The 15,461-nt window shown below is 38.4% G+C and overlaps 1 pseudogene and 1 gene segment (V, D, J or C); both read right to left on the bottom strand.

Moving 5' to 3' along the window:
• Nucleotides 1-1,101: 1,101 nt before the first annotated feature.
• Nucleotides 1,102-1,744, bottom strand: LOC134478839 (immunoglobulin kappa variable 1D-33-like). The segment is given in 2 exon segments: nt 1,102-1,502; nt 1,612-1,744. Coding segments are annotated over 2 exon segments (435 nt in total).
• Nucleotides 1,745-13,651: 11,907 nt separating this feature from the next.
• Nucleotides 13,652-14,177, bottom strand: LOC134486779 (immunoglobulin kappa variable 1-39-like; annotated as a pseudogene).
• Nucleotides 14,178-15,461: the final 1,284 nt, after the last annotated feature.

Here is a 15,461-nt window from a genome sequence, read left to right as displayed (position 1 = left end):
GCAGCACATGTCCCTGTAGTGTGTTGGAGCATATATTGGGTACATGCCCTGGAATTGTATAGCTGGATCTTCTGGCAGAACTGTTTCCGATTTTATGGAAAATAGTCATGTTGATTGCCAGAGTTGCTGAACAAGTTTGCACTAAATCGAAATTCATTCAAATGAAAAACTTTGAAAAGCAAAGAACACTATCAACAGGACAAAACAGCAGTCTACAGGTTGGGAAAGGATATTCACCAACCTGACATCCAACACAGAATGTCCAAAAAATATAAAGAACTAAAGATATTGACACCAATAAACCAAATTACCAATTTAAATCTTGGGCACAGAGCTAAAAAGAATTCTCAACAGAGGAATCCTGAATAGTTGAAAAGCATTTAATGAAATGGTCAGAGTTCTTAGTCATCAAGGAAATGCAAACGAAAGTAACCCTGATATTTCATCTTGCACTCGCCAGAATGGCAAAGATCAAAAATTTAAGTGACAGTTCATGCTGGTTAGGATATGAAGCCAGAGGAGTACTACATTACTACACGTGTTTATTAATAGCTTAAAAAAAGAATTGGTGCTAAAATAAAAAAAATTACAGGTAAAATTATTTTACCAAACACATAAACATTTCTAATGGATCTACTTAAATGGAAGGGCAGTTATTAATTGTAAAATATGGAGCCAGTCTTATATTATAGAAGACAAATAAGGTTTTAAAATCCACTAGTCCCTTCAAACAAGTGCTTGGATAGAGTAAAATTTACATATAGACAAGAATTCAAAAAGGCCACTAAAAGCATCAAACCCTAATACTGATGTTTGTAAAAAGGTCTTGAGACCACATACTCTTCAAATCTTTGATATGCAACTAAGATCCAATTTCAAAATGAACACTAGAGTTTTGTCTGTCTTAAGCTTCAACATTGCATACCTCTACTTTGTATCTCCCTGAGAATATCACTTAGATTCCTCAGGTACAATGACGGCAACAGTTCATGAAATCTACAGAGATTAAGTAATGTTTGTCCTGCTGAAGCATACAGGGTACAGAGGAACCTCATGGGACTCTCATGCCCAAACCATGCAAACTCTTCAAAGCCTGACTACATCTGAGACATTATGTCAGTAATGGAACCAGAAGAACAGCTGTGAAAACCCAACCCCACACATCTGCATCTCTGGGTGGTTTATGTTATGGTTTGTATCACCGTGCGGCCTACTACTATGCTGCAAGCAGAAATATGTGGCAACATCTTCAGGCTGCAGGCTGCTGATGGTGAGTGTGAAATCAGTACCAGATCCACTGCCACTGAACCTTGATGGGATGCCCGTTTGCAAATTGTTTGTATTATATATCAGGAGTTTGGGAGCTTCTCCAAGCTTTTGCTGATACCAGTTTAAGTACTTGTTAATATTCTGACTTGCTTTGCAGTTGATAGTGACTCTGTCTCCCACAGATGCAGACAGGAATGAAGGAGACTGGGTCATCTTGATGTCACATCTCATGGCTGATATTGGAAATACACATCAAACACATACTGTTAATAACATGAAAAACATAACTTTTCAAAGTACCAGGCACACTTCTGAAAGTGTTTTTGATATTGTCCATCTTACCTGGGAGCCAGAGCAGCAGCACCCCTAAGAGTTGAAGTGCAGCCATCATGACTGGCCTGTGTCCTGTCTGGGACTGAATACCAAAGCGTGCAGATTGTCTAATAAGAAGGCATACTTAAGTGGACTGTGTTCCTCAGGTATGCAAATCATGTGGCTGCTTGGCTGACTTGCCTCTGTAATTTAAAAAAGACATGATGTCTCTGCCATACTCAGAAGGAAAGTTGGGATGCATAGATTTTTCTGACAGGAAATGTGATTATTTCTCTTGAGAAAGAGAAGAACAGTGTCAGCCCAGGCTCCTGTAAAGAGTGTATTATGTTCATTAAAATTTTCTGCCATGCTTTCCTCAAGAGAGCTCCAACTCATACAGTAACTGTTCTCTATGACACAATCCTATACCAGAAAAGATCTAGAAAACTGTACATGGGCCCCTTTTATATGTGCCTGGAAAAACTATTGGAAACACAGTGTCTTCCCTTTTGCTCCCCTCCCCTGATCCTCTTCATATGAAGTAGGAAACATACAGAAAAAGCAAAAACTCAATACACGATGAACAGGAAAACAAAAAAAAAATTCTGAAGCTTAAGTAACAGGAACAACATTCACTAAACTCTCATCTATATAAAGTTGATGTGACTGTCTGCATTCATGACTGTTCTGAATTACGCATTACTGCTTCCCATCTTGTGGGTGATCTTTCCCTCATGACGTCTCAGATCATTACTCCTATCATCTCTCATAGGTTTTCACCCTAAACATTATCACAAGCAGCAGCTCTTACTCTGCTATGTGGTCATTCAGACTTTAAATGTTTCACGGTCCTTAAAAATCATAAACATATTTTCACTTCCTTCTGTTTTTATATATTTAATTAACAAAACTTTATTTGATTCATATCAACATAGTTTACATATTACATAAAATACAATCGGGATTAGAGATAGTTTTAAAGACAAAAACTTGGTAGAATTTCTGATTAGAGATATGTACACTAACATCCCCTCTATGTTTTCGAAGTGAGTCAGTGAAACTAATTTTTTTTCAGTGACTGCTGATGTCTAATGCCTCAAAGGAGTAACAGACATTGAACGTTAGGGAAGGGATATACAGTAGTTGTTACATTAATACACACACATTTAAATTCATATACCAAAATATTGTATTTCAGTCCTAAGCATAGTATACAGTTATTTCCAAACTTTCAAATGTGAAAAGATAAAATAACAGTACTCCTTACAGCAATTTATCTTGCCCTTTGGGTTCTATAGACTACAATTTGCTTCAGACTCCATGACCATAGAGCAAATGATACAGGGAAGACGGAGTTGCTTGAAGATTGAATGGCTGATGAAAGCCCCATGTTGTCTATCATGCCCATTAAACACAAGAAGAGAGGAAACAGCTCCCTGAAAATATAAAAAGAAATCAGTGAAAGACCTATGTTCACATAGAGGCTAGACTAATCCCAGAGTGTCCTTTCTTCACCATAAGCCATATCTTTATTTCTATATAATCAAGGAAGCTGGGCCATACAAGTACCTTCAGTGAAGCCAGGTAGAGCATGTGGGTCCAGTCAAACAAAACGCTGATGTGCACATATGGAAGCCTCTGCTTGGAATCCTCAATAGGACTTGTAGAATTTGTTCTTTCTCTGATATTAAGGTAAAGATCCTTGATCTTTTTTCTCCTGCAGCTCTCAGTGACTGAGCTTCTAGTATAGATTTAAAAGAAGAAAGACTTGATAGGAGAATCTGTAGTACTGGATATATTTATACTATCATCAGGTATGTGGTAAATACAGATTCTTTTTGATTAACATATGTAAAATTAAATACATATATATATATAGAATGTAAAGAATAAACTATATAAATTTGTTGAATAGAAAAACTTTTTTGTCAAAAATATGGTTCACTGAATAAAGGTACTTGTTACTTTAAAGAGGATCTATTTTTGTTTTACAGTGCCCTAACATGGCTAAAAACATTGATAATTCTAGATCTACAGTATTTGATGGCCACTTCTAACTACCAGTAGCAACAGATATGTACTTGTCTCACCAGCATACATGCATCCAGGACACACATACACATAAACAGAAAATAGAGTAGAGCCAACCAGGGTAGAATACCAGAGGAAAGAGAGACAGGTCAGAATGTGGTGTGATAAGATCATTATTGATTATTGATTACTACTGGTTAGAAAACAGGTTGTTCTTTCACCAAAATTGTTTTTTAACATTAGAATGAAGGGATGTGGTATAATATGCAGGAGGGGATGAAGGAAGAGGTGAATAGTGCCATGGGTTGATCCTCCACCCATTGCTTATATGGGAAGAAATAGAATGCAAGACAGTGTTTGGCAAGTGAAGAATGTAAAATTGAAAAGAATATATCTTTAGTTCCACAGTGAAAGTACAGAAAGCCTCATGATACCCACCAGAGGAAGTTTAGACCTTTTGAACAGAGAAACATTCCAGGATCTAATGCTGAAAAGCTGGAAGTTAAGAGTCTGAGTAATAAACCTGGAACCCGGCAAATTAATAGATATATAGTGTCAAGCTAAATCAATCCAATGGGAAGAGGCAGCTAAACTCTTCAGAAGAACACAAAAACCACACCCTCTACTGCTTCACTGAAACATCTAGTTGCTCAATACTGGACAACCATTCTTATTAAAAATTCTTTCAGTGATGCATAAAGTCCTGTACAAGGTTGAGCAGGCTGCAGAAAAGGTTGCCACCTCCTGGCCATGGATCTTTTTTACAGGAGTCTTCAGTCATGCTCTTCTATTTAAAGATAGTGTGAAACTCATTCTTTCACAATTTCAAATTACGCAAGTCCATGGACTTCACACATTTAAGGGAGAACCAGAGTTTAGTAGGAGGAGTTGCTGAGGCAAAGACCCCCTGACTCATAACGTGAGAAAGAGCTTTTTGTTCCAACGGAGAGCACTATGAACAGGTTAGTAAATGTGCTGTGTAATAATATTAACAATAATAACTTGACAAGTCTTAAGGATTTTTTTCTGTAAGAATAAAGAGCTATCCCATATTCTCCACCTCTGAAGTAGTCAAGAACCCAAGATGACAAGGAGCATCCATGCTCAGTAGGTAAAAGGCTTACAAACTGATCATTGCATCTGTTGGCACTAAAAAGGGAAGTTCTCCTGGTTTAATCTCCATAAAAACTATTAGCTTAAATGACGGCTGGTTTTGGTTTCAGGCAATAGAGGATACAGGAGTTCAGTCACAATGACAGACATCCAGCTTCACACTCCTGTTACTCCTAGTGGATTATGTTCTGACATGACCCACTATGGAAGGGTTACTCCAATAGTAGCAAGAGGAACAACGTTAAACACATTCAGACTCCAGGCTCCTGATGATGAAGGTGAAATCTGGCCACTGCCTCTAAACCTCAATTAGACTTAATCTTACAAGTCAGATGAACCATAGATCAAGAATTTTGGAGATTTTCCTCATGTCTTTTGGTACTATGCTGACCAGAAAGCAACTGTACATTTTGTTCCCTCAAAGGTTTGGATAAAATGAGGGAGTGTGGAATATCTGGATGTCATTTAAAAAGACAGTTAAGATACAAATTGAATAATCCCTTATATGAAGTGTGTTAAAAGAGAAGTTACTTAAATTACCAGACATCCCTTACAGGAAAAGATAAGCAAATTCATATTCTGTTATTCTTTAATTAAGGAAGAAGTGCAGGAACCCAGGAAAAAGAGTGTGGGCCTCGTGTCCATTCTGTATTCTGACAGCAACTGATTCTTCTGTGGGTGTGACCCACCTGTGAAGAAGTCCTCATGGCTCAGGACTGGACTAGGGCACATGCAAATCAGGAGCACTTTCTCAAGTCTGAGAACAGCTACATTCAATAACTCATCCTGAATGAGCATCTGCAGGGATCTTGGAATAGAATTGTAATGCATATTTTTCTACAAAAGGACAAATGTTCTTATTGAATCCTGCAAGTAGCATGGGAATCTGAATTGCTCTGGTTCTTGCTTTCCATGCTACTATCTCCTTAGGACCTAGACATCTACAATAGCACAGCGTGAAAAGTGCAAGGAAGTTCACAGGCTCTTTTCACTGTTGAATAATTATCTTCTTTGATACATTCCCTGTAATACACGGTATGGTGTACAAGTGCCATAAAAACAAGTACAACCATGATAGAATTATTTGTCAGATCAGTGAAAAAATGGACTGATATTCCTAAATTGTATCCCTTCCACATACACACTTTGCCTCCTTGTGACAAGCACACTGTCTGCTATCACTTTTCCTGATGTAGGTGACCTTTCTTCTTCTGGTCTTCTTCTTCCCTATTCATTCAGAGTGAATTGATGGAACTGTGTTTACCAGGCATGGCTCAAGTGTATACCCACCTACTGCTTCCAAACATCAGTTCGCTATTCCCTCCTTTCACTGCCTTATGTTAGTTAATATCCCTTTTTTTCCTTTTTGGAGCATAGGAAAAGAATCCAGTCTTCTGAAAGGATATGCCGAGTCTTGGGGAGGAAACTTCCAAGAGCACAGAAAGTATTTTCCCTAACGTACCCTCAATCTGCATATGTTCTTCTGCTTTGTTTCTTGCTTCTCTAAGATATAATCTAATAATGTGCAAGAAAATTACATTTAAAATAAATTGCCCTGAATAAATTTTCATGAAACTACTACGTTAACATTGAGTATTTGCTCACAAATATTTATTATAGTGTTGTCTAATCTTGTGTTTCTTTTTTTTTTTTTAATCTTTATTGACTTGGGTATTTCTTGTTTACATTTCAATAGTTATTCCCCTTCCCAGTTTCCTGGCCAACATCCCCTAACCCCTCCCCCTCCTCTTCTCTATTAGTGTTCCCCTCCCATTCCTTCCCCAATTACCGAGCTCCCCCAACAATCACATTCACTGGGGGTTCAGTCTTGGCAGGACCAAGGGCTTTCCCTTCCACTGGTGCTCTTATTTGGCTATACATTGCTACCTATGAGGTTGGATCCCAAGGTCAGTCCATATATAGTCTTTGGGTAGTGGCTTAGTCCCTGGAAGCTCTGATTGGTTGGCAATGTTTTCCATATGAGGTCTCAAGCCCCTTCAAGCTCTTTCAGTACTTTCTAAGATTCCTTCAACGGGGTCCCATTCTCATTTCAGTGGTTTGCTGCTGGCATTTGCCTATGTATTTGCTATATTCTGGCTGTGTCTCTCAGGAGAGATCTACATCCGGTTCCTGTTGGCCTGCAATTCTTTGCATCATCCATCTTATGTAGTTTGGTGGCTGTATATGTATGGGCCGCATGTGGGGCAGGCTCTGAATGGGTGTTCCTTCTGCCTCTGTTCCAAACTTTGCCTCTCAATTCCCTCCTAATGTATTCTTGTTCCCCTTTTTAAAAAAGGAGTGAAACATTCTGATTTTGGTCATCCTTTTTGAGATTCATGTGTTCTGTGTATCTAGGGTAATTCAAGCATTTGGGCTAATAACCACGTATCAATGAGTGCATACCATGTGTGTTTTTCTGTGATTGGGTTACCTCACTCAGGATGATATTTTCCAGTTCCAACCATTTGCCTATGAATTTCATAAAGTCATTGATTTTTACAGCTGTGTAATATTCCATGATGTAGATGTACCACATTTTCTGTATCTACTCTGTTGAAGGGCATCTGGGTTATTTCCTACTTCTGGCTATTATAAATAAGACTGCTATGAACGTAGTGGAACATGTGTCTTTGTTTTATATGTTAGGGGATCATTGGGGTATATGCCCAAGAGAGCCATAGCTGGATCCTCAGGCAGTTCAATGTTCAATTATCTGAGGAACCTCCAGACTGATTTCCAGAATGGTTTTACCAGTCTTCAATCCCACCAAAAATGGAGGAGTTTCCTCTTCCTCCACATCCTCGCCAGCATCTGCTGTCACCTGAGTTTTTGATCTTAGCCATTCTCACTGGTGTAAGGTGAAATCTCAGGGTTGTTTTGATTTGCTTTTCCCTTATGACTTAAGATGTTGAACATTTCTTTAGGTGTTTCTCAGCCATACATCATTCCTCAGCTCTGAATTCTTTATTTGGCTCTGATCATAATTTTTAATAGGATTATTTGTCTCCTTGCAGTCTAACTTCTTGAGTTCTTTGTATATTTTGGATATAAGCCCTCTATCAGTTTTAGGATTGGTAAAGAACTTTTCCAAATCTGTTCATTGTCTTTTTGTCCTAACAACAGTGTCTTTTCCTTACATAAGCTTTGCAGTTTTATTACATCCCATTTGTCGATTCTTGATCTTAGAGCATAAATCATTGGTGCTTCCCTGAGATATAATCTATAGTATGTGTCACACAATTTTCTTTAAATTAATTTGCCATCAGTAAGTTTTCATGGAGCTGATATTGTAACATTTAGTATTTGCTCACAACATTCAATCAAGCGTTGTCTAATCTTTTGTTTCTAATCATGATTTTCTGAACTCAAACAGCCTGGATTGCTCACCTCCATCTTTATTGAATCTGTGTATAAAATGTATACCAGAATCTAAAGTAAACTGTGTGCATCATTGCAGTTAGTTGGTCTGATGCTACTTGTATTTCAGTGGTAATATTGAACCCAAAATCTGGTTACATCAAGGAGGAGAGAGTCTACAGGTAGATGCTAAGTGACCCTGACCCCAAATTATTTCTGATAGTTAAATAAAAATGCCAACACTCAATCCCTGGGCAGAGAAGACATAGGTGAGCTTGAGGTATCCAGGGCTGGAAGTTGGAGACAGTTACCAGGGAGAAGAGGAAGAAGTCCCCTGGCTTAGAAATAAAGACAATGTGACCCTGAGGGATGGCCAATTAAGAGCAGCCCATAAGAAGCAGAGTATGTAATAACTCAGATTTATTGATAGGAAAGTAGTTTCTAAAAACATGGAGGGTAGGCATCTGTCAAGCTTTTGTACTGTTTAATTCTTTTTGTAAATACAAAGGCTGTGTGTGCTTTTTATTCCAAAGTTTCAGAAGCTGGGTAGAAACAACAGCGATTTAATACTTTCTCCGTATAGCATTAGGCTGTGGTCTACCTTTCGTTCCTAGGTAATCTCCTGCTTTCACAGGAGAAAATTCACAAGTGGCATGTAAAAAAAAGACTTTAACACCCTCAAATGAAATATTAGAGACACCGCTGCAGAAGGAGGTAAGCAAGAACAATGAGGCAAAAATTGATTAAGGCAGTACTGCTTGTTGATTAGTGCATCATTAAAAAAATGTAGAACTCCTGTATTAAAAGCACATCTGCAACAGACAGATAGACCAATGGAATGGAATTGAAGACCCAGAAATGAACACACTGACATATGGGCACTTGATTTTTGACAAAGGAGCCAAAACCATCCAATGGAAAAAACATAGCATTTTCAGCAAATGGTGCTGGTTCAACTGGAGGTCAACATGTAGAAGAATGCAAATTGATCCATGCTTATCACCCTGTACAAAGCTTAAGTCCAAGTGGATCAAGGACCTCCACATCAAACTAGATACACTCAAACTCATAGAAGAAAAACAAGGGCAGCATCTCGAACACACGGGCACTGGAAAAAATTTCCTGAACAAAACACCAATGGCTTATGCTCTAAGATCAAGAATCGACAAATGGGATCTCATAAAACTGCAAATTCTGTAAGGCAAAGGACACTGTGGTTAGGACAAAACGGCAACCAACAGATTGGGAAAAGATCTTTACCAATCCTACAACAGATAGAGGCCTTATATCCAAAATATACAAAGAACTCAAGAAGTTAGACCACAGGGAGACAAATAACCCTATTAAAAATGGGGTTCAGAGCTAAACAAAGAATTCACAGCTGAGGAATGCCGAATGGCTGAGAAACACCTAAAGAAATGTTCAATATCTTTATTCATAAGGGAAATGCAAATCCAACAACCATGAGATTTCACCACACACCAGTGAGAATGGCTAAGATCAAAAATTCAGGTGACAGCAGATGCTGGCGAGGATGTGGAGAAAGAGGAACACTCCTCCATTGTTGGTGGAATTGCAGACTGGTACAACCATTCTGGAAATCAGTCTGGAGGTTCCTCAGAAAATTGGACATAGAACTACCTGAGGATCCATCTATACCTCTCTTGGGCATATACCCAAAAGATGCCCCAACATATAAAAAAGTCACATGCTCCACTATGTTCATCGCAGCATTATTCATAATAGCCAGAAGCTGGTAAGAACCCAGATTCCCTTCAAAAGAGGAATGGATACAGAAAATGTGGTACATCTACACAATGGAATATTGCTCAGCTATCAAAAACAATGCCTTAATGAAATTCATAGGCAAATGGTTGGAACTGGAAAATATCATCCTGAGTGAGGTAATCCAATCACAGAAAAATGCACATGGTATGCACTCATTGATAAGTGGCTATTAGCCCAAATGCTTGAATTACCCTAGATGCATAGAACACATGAAACTCAAGGCAGATGATCAAAATGTGAATGCGTCCCTCCTTCTTTAAAAGGGGAACAAGAATACCCTTGGCAGGGAATAGAGAGGTAAAGATTAAAACAGAGACAGAAGGAATACCCATTCAAAGCCTGCCCCACATATGGCCCATACATATACAGCCACCCAATTAGACAAGATGGATGAAGCAAAGAAGTGCAGGCCGACAGGAGCTGGATGTAGATCTCTCCTGAGAGACACAGCCAGAATACAGCAAATACAGAGGCGAATGCCAGCAGCAAACCACTGAACTGAGAATAGGACCCCCGTTGAAGGAATCAGAGAAAGAACTGGAAGAGCTTGAGGGGCTCGAGACCCCTTATGAACAACAATGCCAAGCAACCAGAGTTTCGAGGGACTAAGCCACTACCCAAAGCCTATACATGGACTGACCCTGGACTCTGACCTCATAGGTAGCAATGAATATCCTAGTAAGAGCACCAGTGGAAGGGGAAGCCCTTGGTCCTGCTAAGACTGAACCCCCAGTGAATGTGACTTTTGGGGGGAGGACGGCAATGGGGGAGGATGGGGAGGGGAACACCCATAAAGAAAGGGAGGCAGAGGGGTTAGGGGGATGTTGGCCTGGAAACAGGAAAAGGGAATAACACTTGAAATGTAAATAAGAAATACTTAAATTAATTTAAAAAAGTAATATAAAAAATTTTAAAAAATTAAAAAAAAAATAAAGCACATCTGCTAGATTGCTGCAATATAATATTGACAGTGACTATAATCCTTGGATCCTGATGAAGGGACATTCATTGTTGGGGTTGGCGAGAAAATGAATCAGAATATCCAAATTCATTAGCCATGTGCAGGCAAAAAATTCTAATATAATTTGGGTCACATGGGCATGGTATCAGTTGTTATCAATATGATATAGGATGAGTGTGAACGCCAAAATTCTGAGGACTAAGAGATAGCTTCTTTACATGAGTACGAATTAGACAATGAAGCATTAAAAGAAGTGAAATTAGCAAACGATGGGGTTTGTGGAGTATGGACAACATGTAAACAGAAGCTGAAATTTTACACATGGAACCTAAGGCTCCTCCTCTTTCACCAAATTCAGGGTATTATTCTCTCTCAGTTCACCCAGATTGGGAAGATTACTATAAATTCAAAGATGAATTCTCTACCTCACGGAGGTTTAATCTCCTGTTTAAATGAAGATGACACGCACCCTTTGGGAGTGTGTGTGTGTGTGTGTGTGTGTGTGTGTGTGTGTGTGCACATGTGCATGTGTATGTGTTCGTGTGTGTGTTTTAAAAAATTTTAAAGATAAAAAAATGTGGAATTATCTTTCTGTTGAAAAATCTGTACATAAAGTTGTTCCATTATTTGTTTGTATGTTGTTTGTTCATTTATTTATTTATTTATTTATTTATTTATTTATTTATTTATTCACTTTCTATCCAAATCACTGCCCCCTGTTGTGGTCACATGACACAAAGTCCCCTTCTCATTCACGTCTGAGAGGGCAAATTCCACTCTTTCCCCACTTTCACCCTATCCTCATGCATTGAATCTCTGCAGATGTACGCATATCCTCTCCAATTAAGACCAGACAAGGCAGCACAGTTATGGGAATGGAATCCACAAGTTGGCATCAGTTTAGGGATAACCCCCAGTCCAGTTGTTGGGGAAACTGCATGTAGATTAAGATAGACATCTGCTGCATGTGAGCAGGGACCTTGGGTTCCACCCATGGAGGCTCTTTGGTTAGTGGTTCAGTCTCTGAGAGCCCCCAAGAGTCTAGATTATTTTATTCTGTCAGTCTTCTTGTGGAGTTCCTATGACTTCCCTGCAAGTCACTCAATCCTTCCCCAAACTCTTTCAAAAGTCTCCCTGTGCTATGATCAATGTTTGGCTGAGACTCTCTGCATTTGCTTTTGTCTGTTGCTGTTGGGTGGAGCCTCTCAAAAAGAAGTAATGCTAGGCTTTTGTCGTGCCTGTTCTTTTGAGCCTGGTTTACTTCACTCAAGAAAATATTTTCTAGTTCCATTCATTTGCCTTCACAATTCCTGATATTCTTGCGTTTAGTACCTGGTTAGTATTCCGTTGCATAAATTAACAACAGTTTCTGTATCCATTCTTTGGTTGAGTGACATCTTGATTGTTTCCAGATTCTGTCTATTACAAATAAAGCTTCTATGAACATAGTGCAGCACATGTCCCAGTGGTATGGTGGATCATTTATTGGGTGCATGCCCAGGAAAAGTGTAACTGGATCTTCAGATGGAGCTGTTCACAATTTTATGGGAAACATCCATATTGATTACCAGCGTGGTTGGACAAGTTTGCACTAAATGGAAATTCATTCGACTGAAAAGCTTCTGTAAAGCAAAGAACTCTGTCAATAGGACAGAACAGCAGCCTACGGGTTAGCAAAGGATCTTCACCAACCTGACAGCCATCACAGAATTGCCAAAAAATATAAAGAACTCAAGAAGTTGACACCAATAAACCAAATAACCTATTTAAATCTGTGACACAGAGATAAGCAGAATTCTCAACAGAGAAATCCTGAATAGCTGAAAAGCATTTAAAGAAATGGTCAGAGTCCTCAGTCATCAGGGAAATGCCAATGAAAGCAACATTGATGTTTCATCTTGCACTCACCAGAGTAGCTAAGATCAAAGGCTTAAGTGACAGCTCATGCTGGTTAGGATGTAAAGCAAGAGGAGTACTCTTCTAGTACACGTGTTTATTAAAAGTTTTAAACAAAGAATTGGTGCTAAAATAAATTTTACAGGTAAAAATTATTTCACCAAACCCATAAATATTTCTAATATATCTACTAAAATGAAAGAGCAATTATTAATTCTGAAATATGGAACGAGTCTTATATTATAGAGGACAAATATGGTGGTAAAATTCTCTAGTGCCTACAAGCAGGTGCTTTTATAGAGTAAAATTTACATAAAGGCAAGAATTCATAAAGACCACTGGGAGCATCAATACCATAATACTGGTCTTTGGAAAGAGGTCTTGAGACCACATACTTACACTTCAAATCTTTGTCATGCAACCGAAATCTGATTTCAAAAAGAACTGCAGAGTTCTGTCTGTCTTAAGCTTCAACATTGCATACCTGTACTTTTCAACTTTCAAAAGCCATTCAATAGCTTTTCGGTAGACTCCACTTGTGTTTATAACACCAGACATTGTTTGATTCATCTACATTGGTATTTGTTTTGCTATATAACAATTCCATCTGAGAATATCACTTAGATTCCTCAGGTATAATGACCGCAACAGTTCATGAAGTCTACAGACAATCAGTATTGTTTGTACTGCTGAAGCATACACAGTACAGAGCAATATCATGGGCCTCTGATGCCCAAATCATTCAAAATCTTCAAAGCCTGGCTACATCTGAAACATTATGTCAGTAATAGAAAGAACCAAAAAAAAAAAAAAAAAAAAAAAAAAAACAGCTGTGAAAACCCAACCTCACACATCTGCATCTCTTTGTGGTTTATGCTATGGTTTGTATCACCGTGGGACCCGCTATAATACTTCTGGCAGAAATATGTGGCAACATCTTCAGGCTGCAGGCTGCTGATGGTGAGTGTGTAATCTGTACCAGATCCACTGCCACTGAACCTTGACGGGATGCCCGTTTGCAAAATGTTTGTATAATATATCAGGAGTTTGGGAGCTTCTCCAAGCTTTTGCTGATACCAGTTTAAGTACTTGTAAATATTCTGACTTGCTTTGCAGCTGAGAGTGACTCTGTCTCCCACAGATGCTGACAGGTGTGAAGGAGACTGGGTCATCTGGATGTCACATCTCATGGCTGATATTGGAAATACACATCAAATACAAACAGTTAACAACATGAAAAATGAAAAACATAACTTTTCAAAGCACCAGACACAGTTCTGAAAGCTTTTTTTGTTTTTGTTTTTTTTTTCTTATTTTTCTTATTATTTTTTTTTTTTTGATATGGTCCATCTTACCTCGGAGGCAGAGCAGCAAAAGCCCTAGAAGTTGTACTGGAGCCATCTTGACTGTCCTGTGTCCTGTCTGGGACTGAATACAAAAGTTTGCAGATTGTCTAATAAGAAGGCATAGTTCAGTGGGCTGTGTTACTCAAATATGCAAATTATCTGCAGTCTGCCACAGCTGCATGGCTGTTTCGGTTCCTAATTTAATGAGGACCTGATATCTCTGCCATTCTCAGGACTAAGGTTGGGATGCATAGATTTTTCTGACAGGAAGTGTGTTTATTTCTCTTCAGAAGGAGAAGAACAATGTCAGGCCAGGTTACTGTAAAGAGTGTATTATGTTCATTAAAATTTTCTGCCATGCTTTCCTCAAGAGAGCTCCAACTCATAAGGGAATTTTTCACTATGACACAGACCTGACCTGAAAAGACCTGGAAAACAATACAGAGGCCCCTTTTATAGGTGCCTGGCAATAAATTGGAAACAGTGTCTTTCTTTTCATTCCCCATCCCTGGTCCTCTTAAGATGAAGTTTTGCAAAAGCAAAAACTCAATACACAGTGAACAAGACAACACAAAAATGTGACTCCTAAATGGCAGGACCTACATGCACTTAATTGTCAACTACATAAAGCTGATGTGACTGAATACATTCATGCTTCCTATCTTGTGTCTGATCTTTCTCTGAGGTCATGAACACTCAGATAATTACTTTTATTCTCTCTCATAGGTTTTGACCCTAAGCCTTACCCCATGCAGAGACCCCTTCTCTACTATGTGGTCATTCAGATCCTTAAAAAATTAAAAATTCTTTTCACTTCTTTCTGTTGTGATATCTTTAAGAAACAAAACTTTACTTATTCATATCAACATACTTTGCATATTACAGAGATTAGAGACAGTTTTAAACAAAAGAAAAACTTGGTAGAATTTTTCATTAGAGATATTATCTACAGTAACACCCGCTCCATGTTTTCTAAGTGGATCAGTGAAACAAATGTTTGTTTGCTTGTTTTCCAGTCAGTGATGATATCTAATATCTCAAAGAAGTAATAGACATTGAATGCCTATGGAAGGGATATACAGTAGTTATTATATCAATATGTACACATATACATTCATGTAACAAAATACTTTATTCCAGTTCTAAGCATAGTATATATTTATTTGTGAATCTTTCAAATGTGAAAAGATAAAGTAACAGTTCTCCCTATACATATTTATATTGCCATTTTGTTTGTATAGACTTCATTTTGCTTTGGACTCCATGACCACAGAACAGATGACAAGGGGAAGACTTAGTTTGTTGAAGATTGAAGAGTTGATGAAAGCTCCATGTTGTCTATCATACCCATTTCACACAGAAGAAAAGAAACAGCTCCTTGAAAATAT

This window comes from Rattus norvegicus, chromosome 4 (assembly GCF_036323735.1).
Source record: "Rattus norvegicus strain BN/NHsdMcwi chromosome 4, GRCr8, whole genome shotgun sequence".
Taxonomy (NCBI): domain Eukaryota; kingdom Metazoa; phylum Chordata; class Mammalia; order Rodentia; family Muridae; genus Rattus; species Rattus norvegicus.
This window is presented reverse-complemented; position numbering and strand designations above follow the sequence as displayed.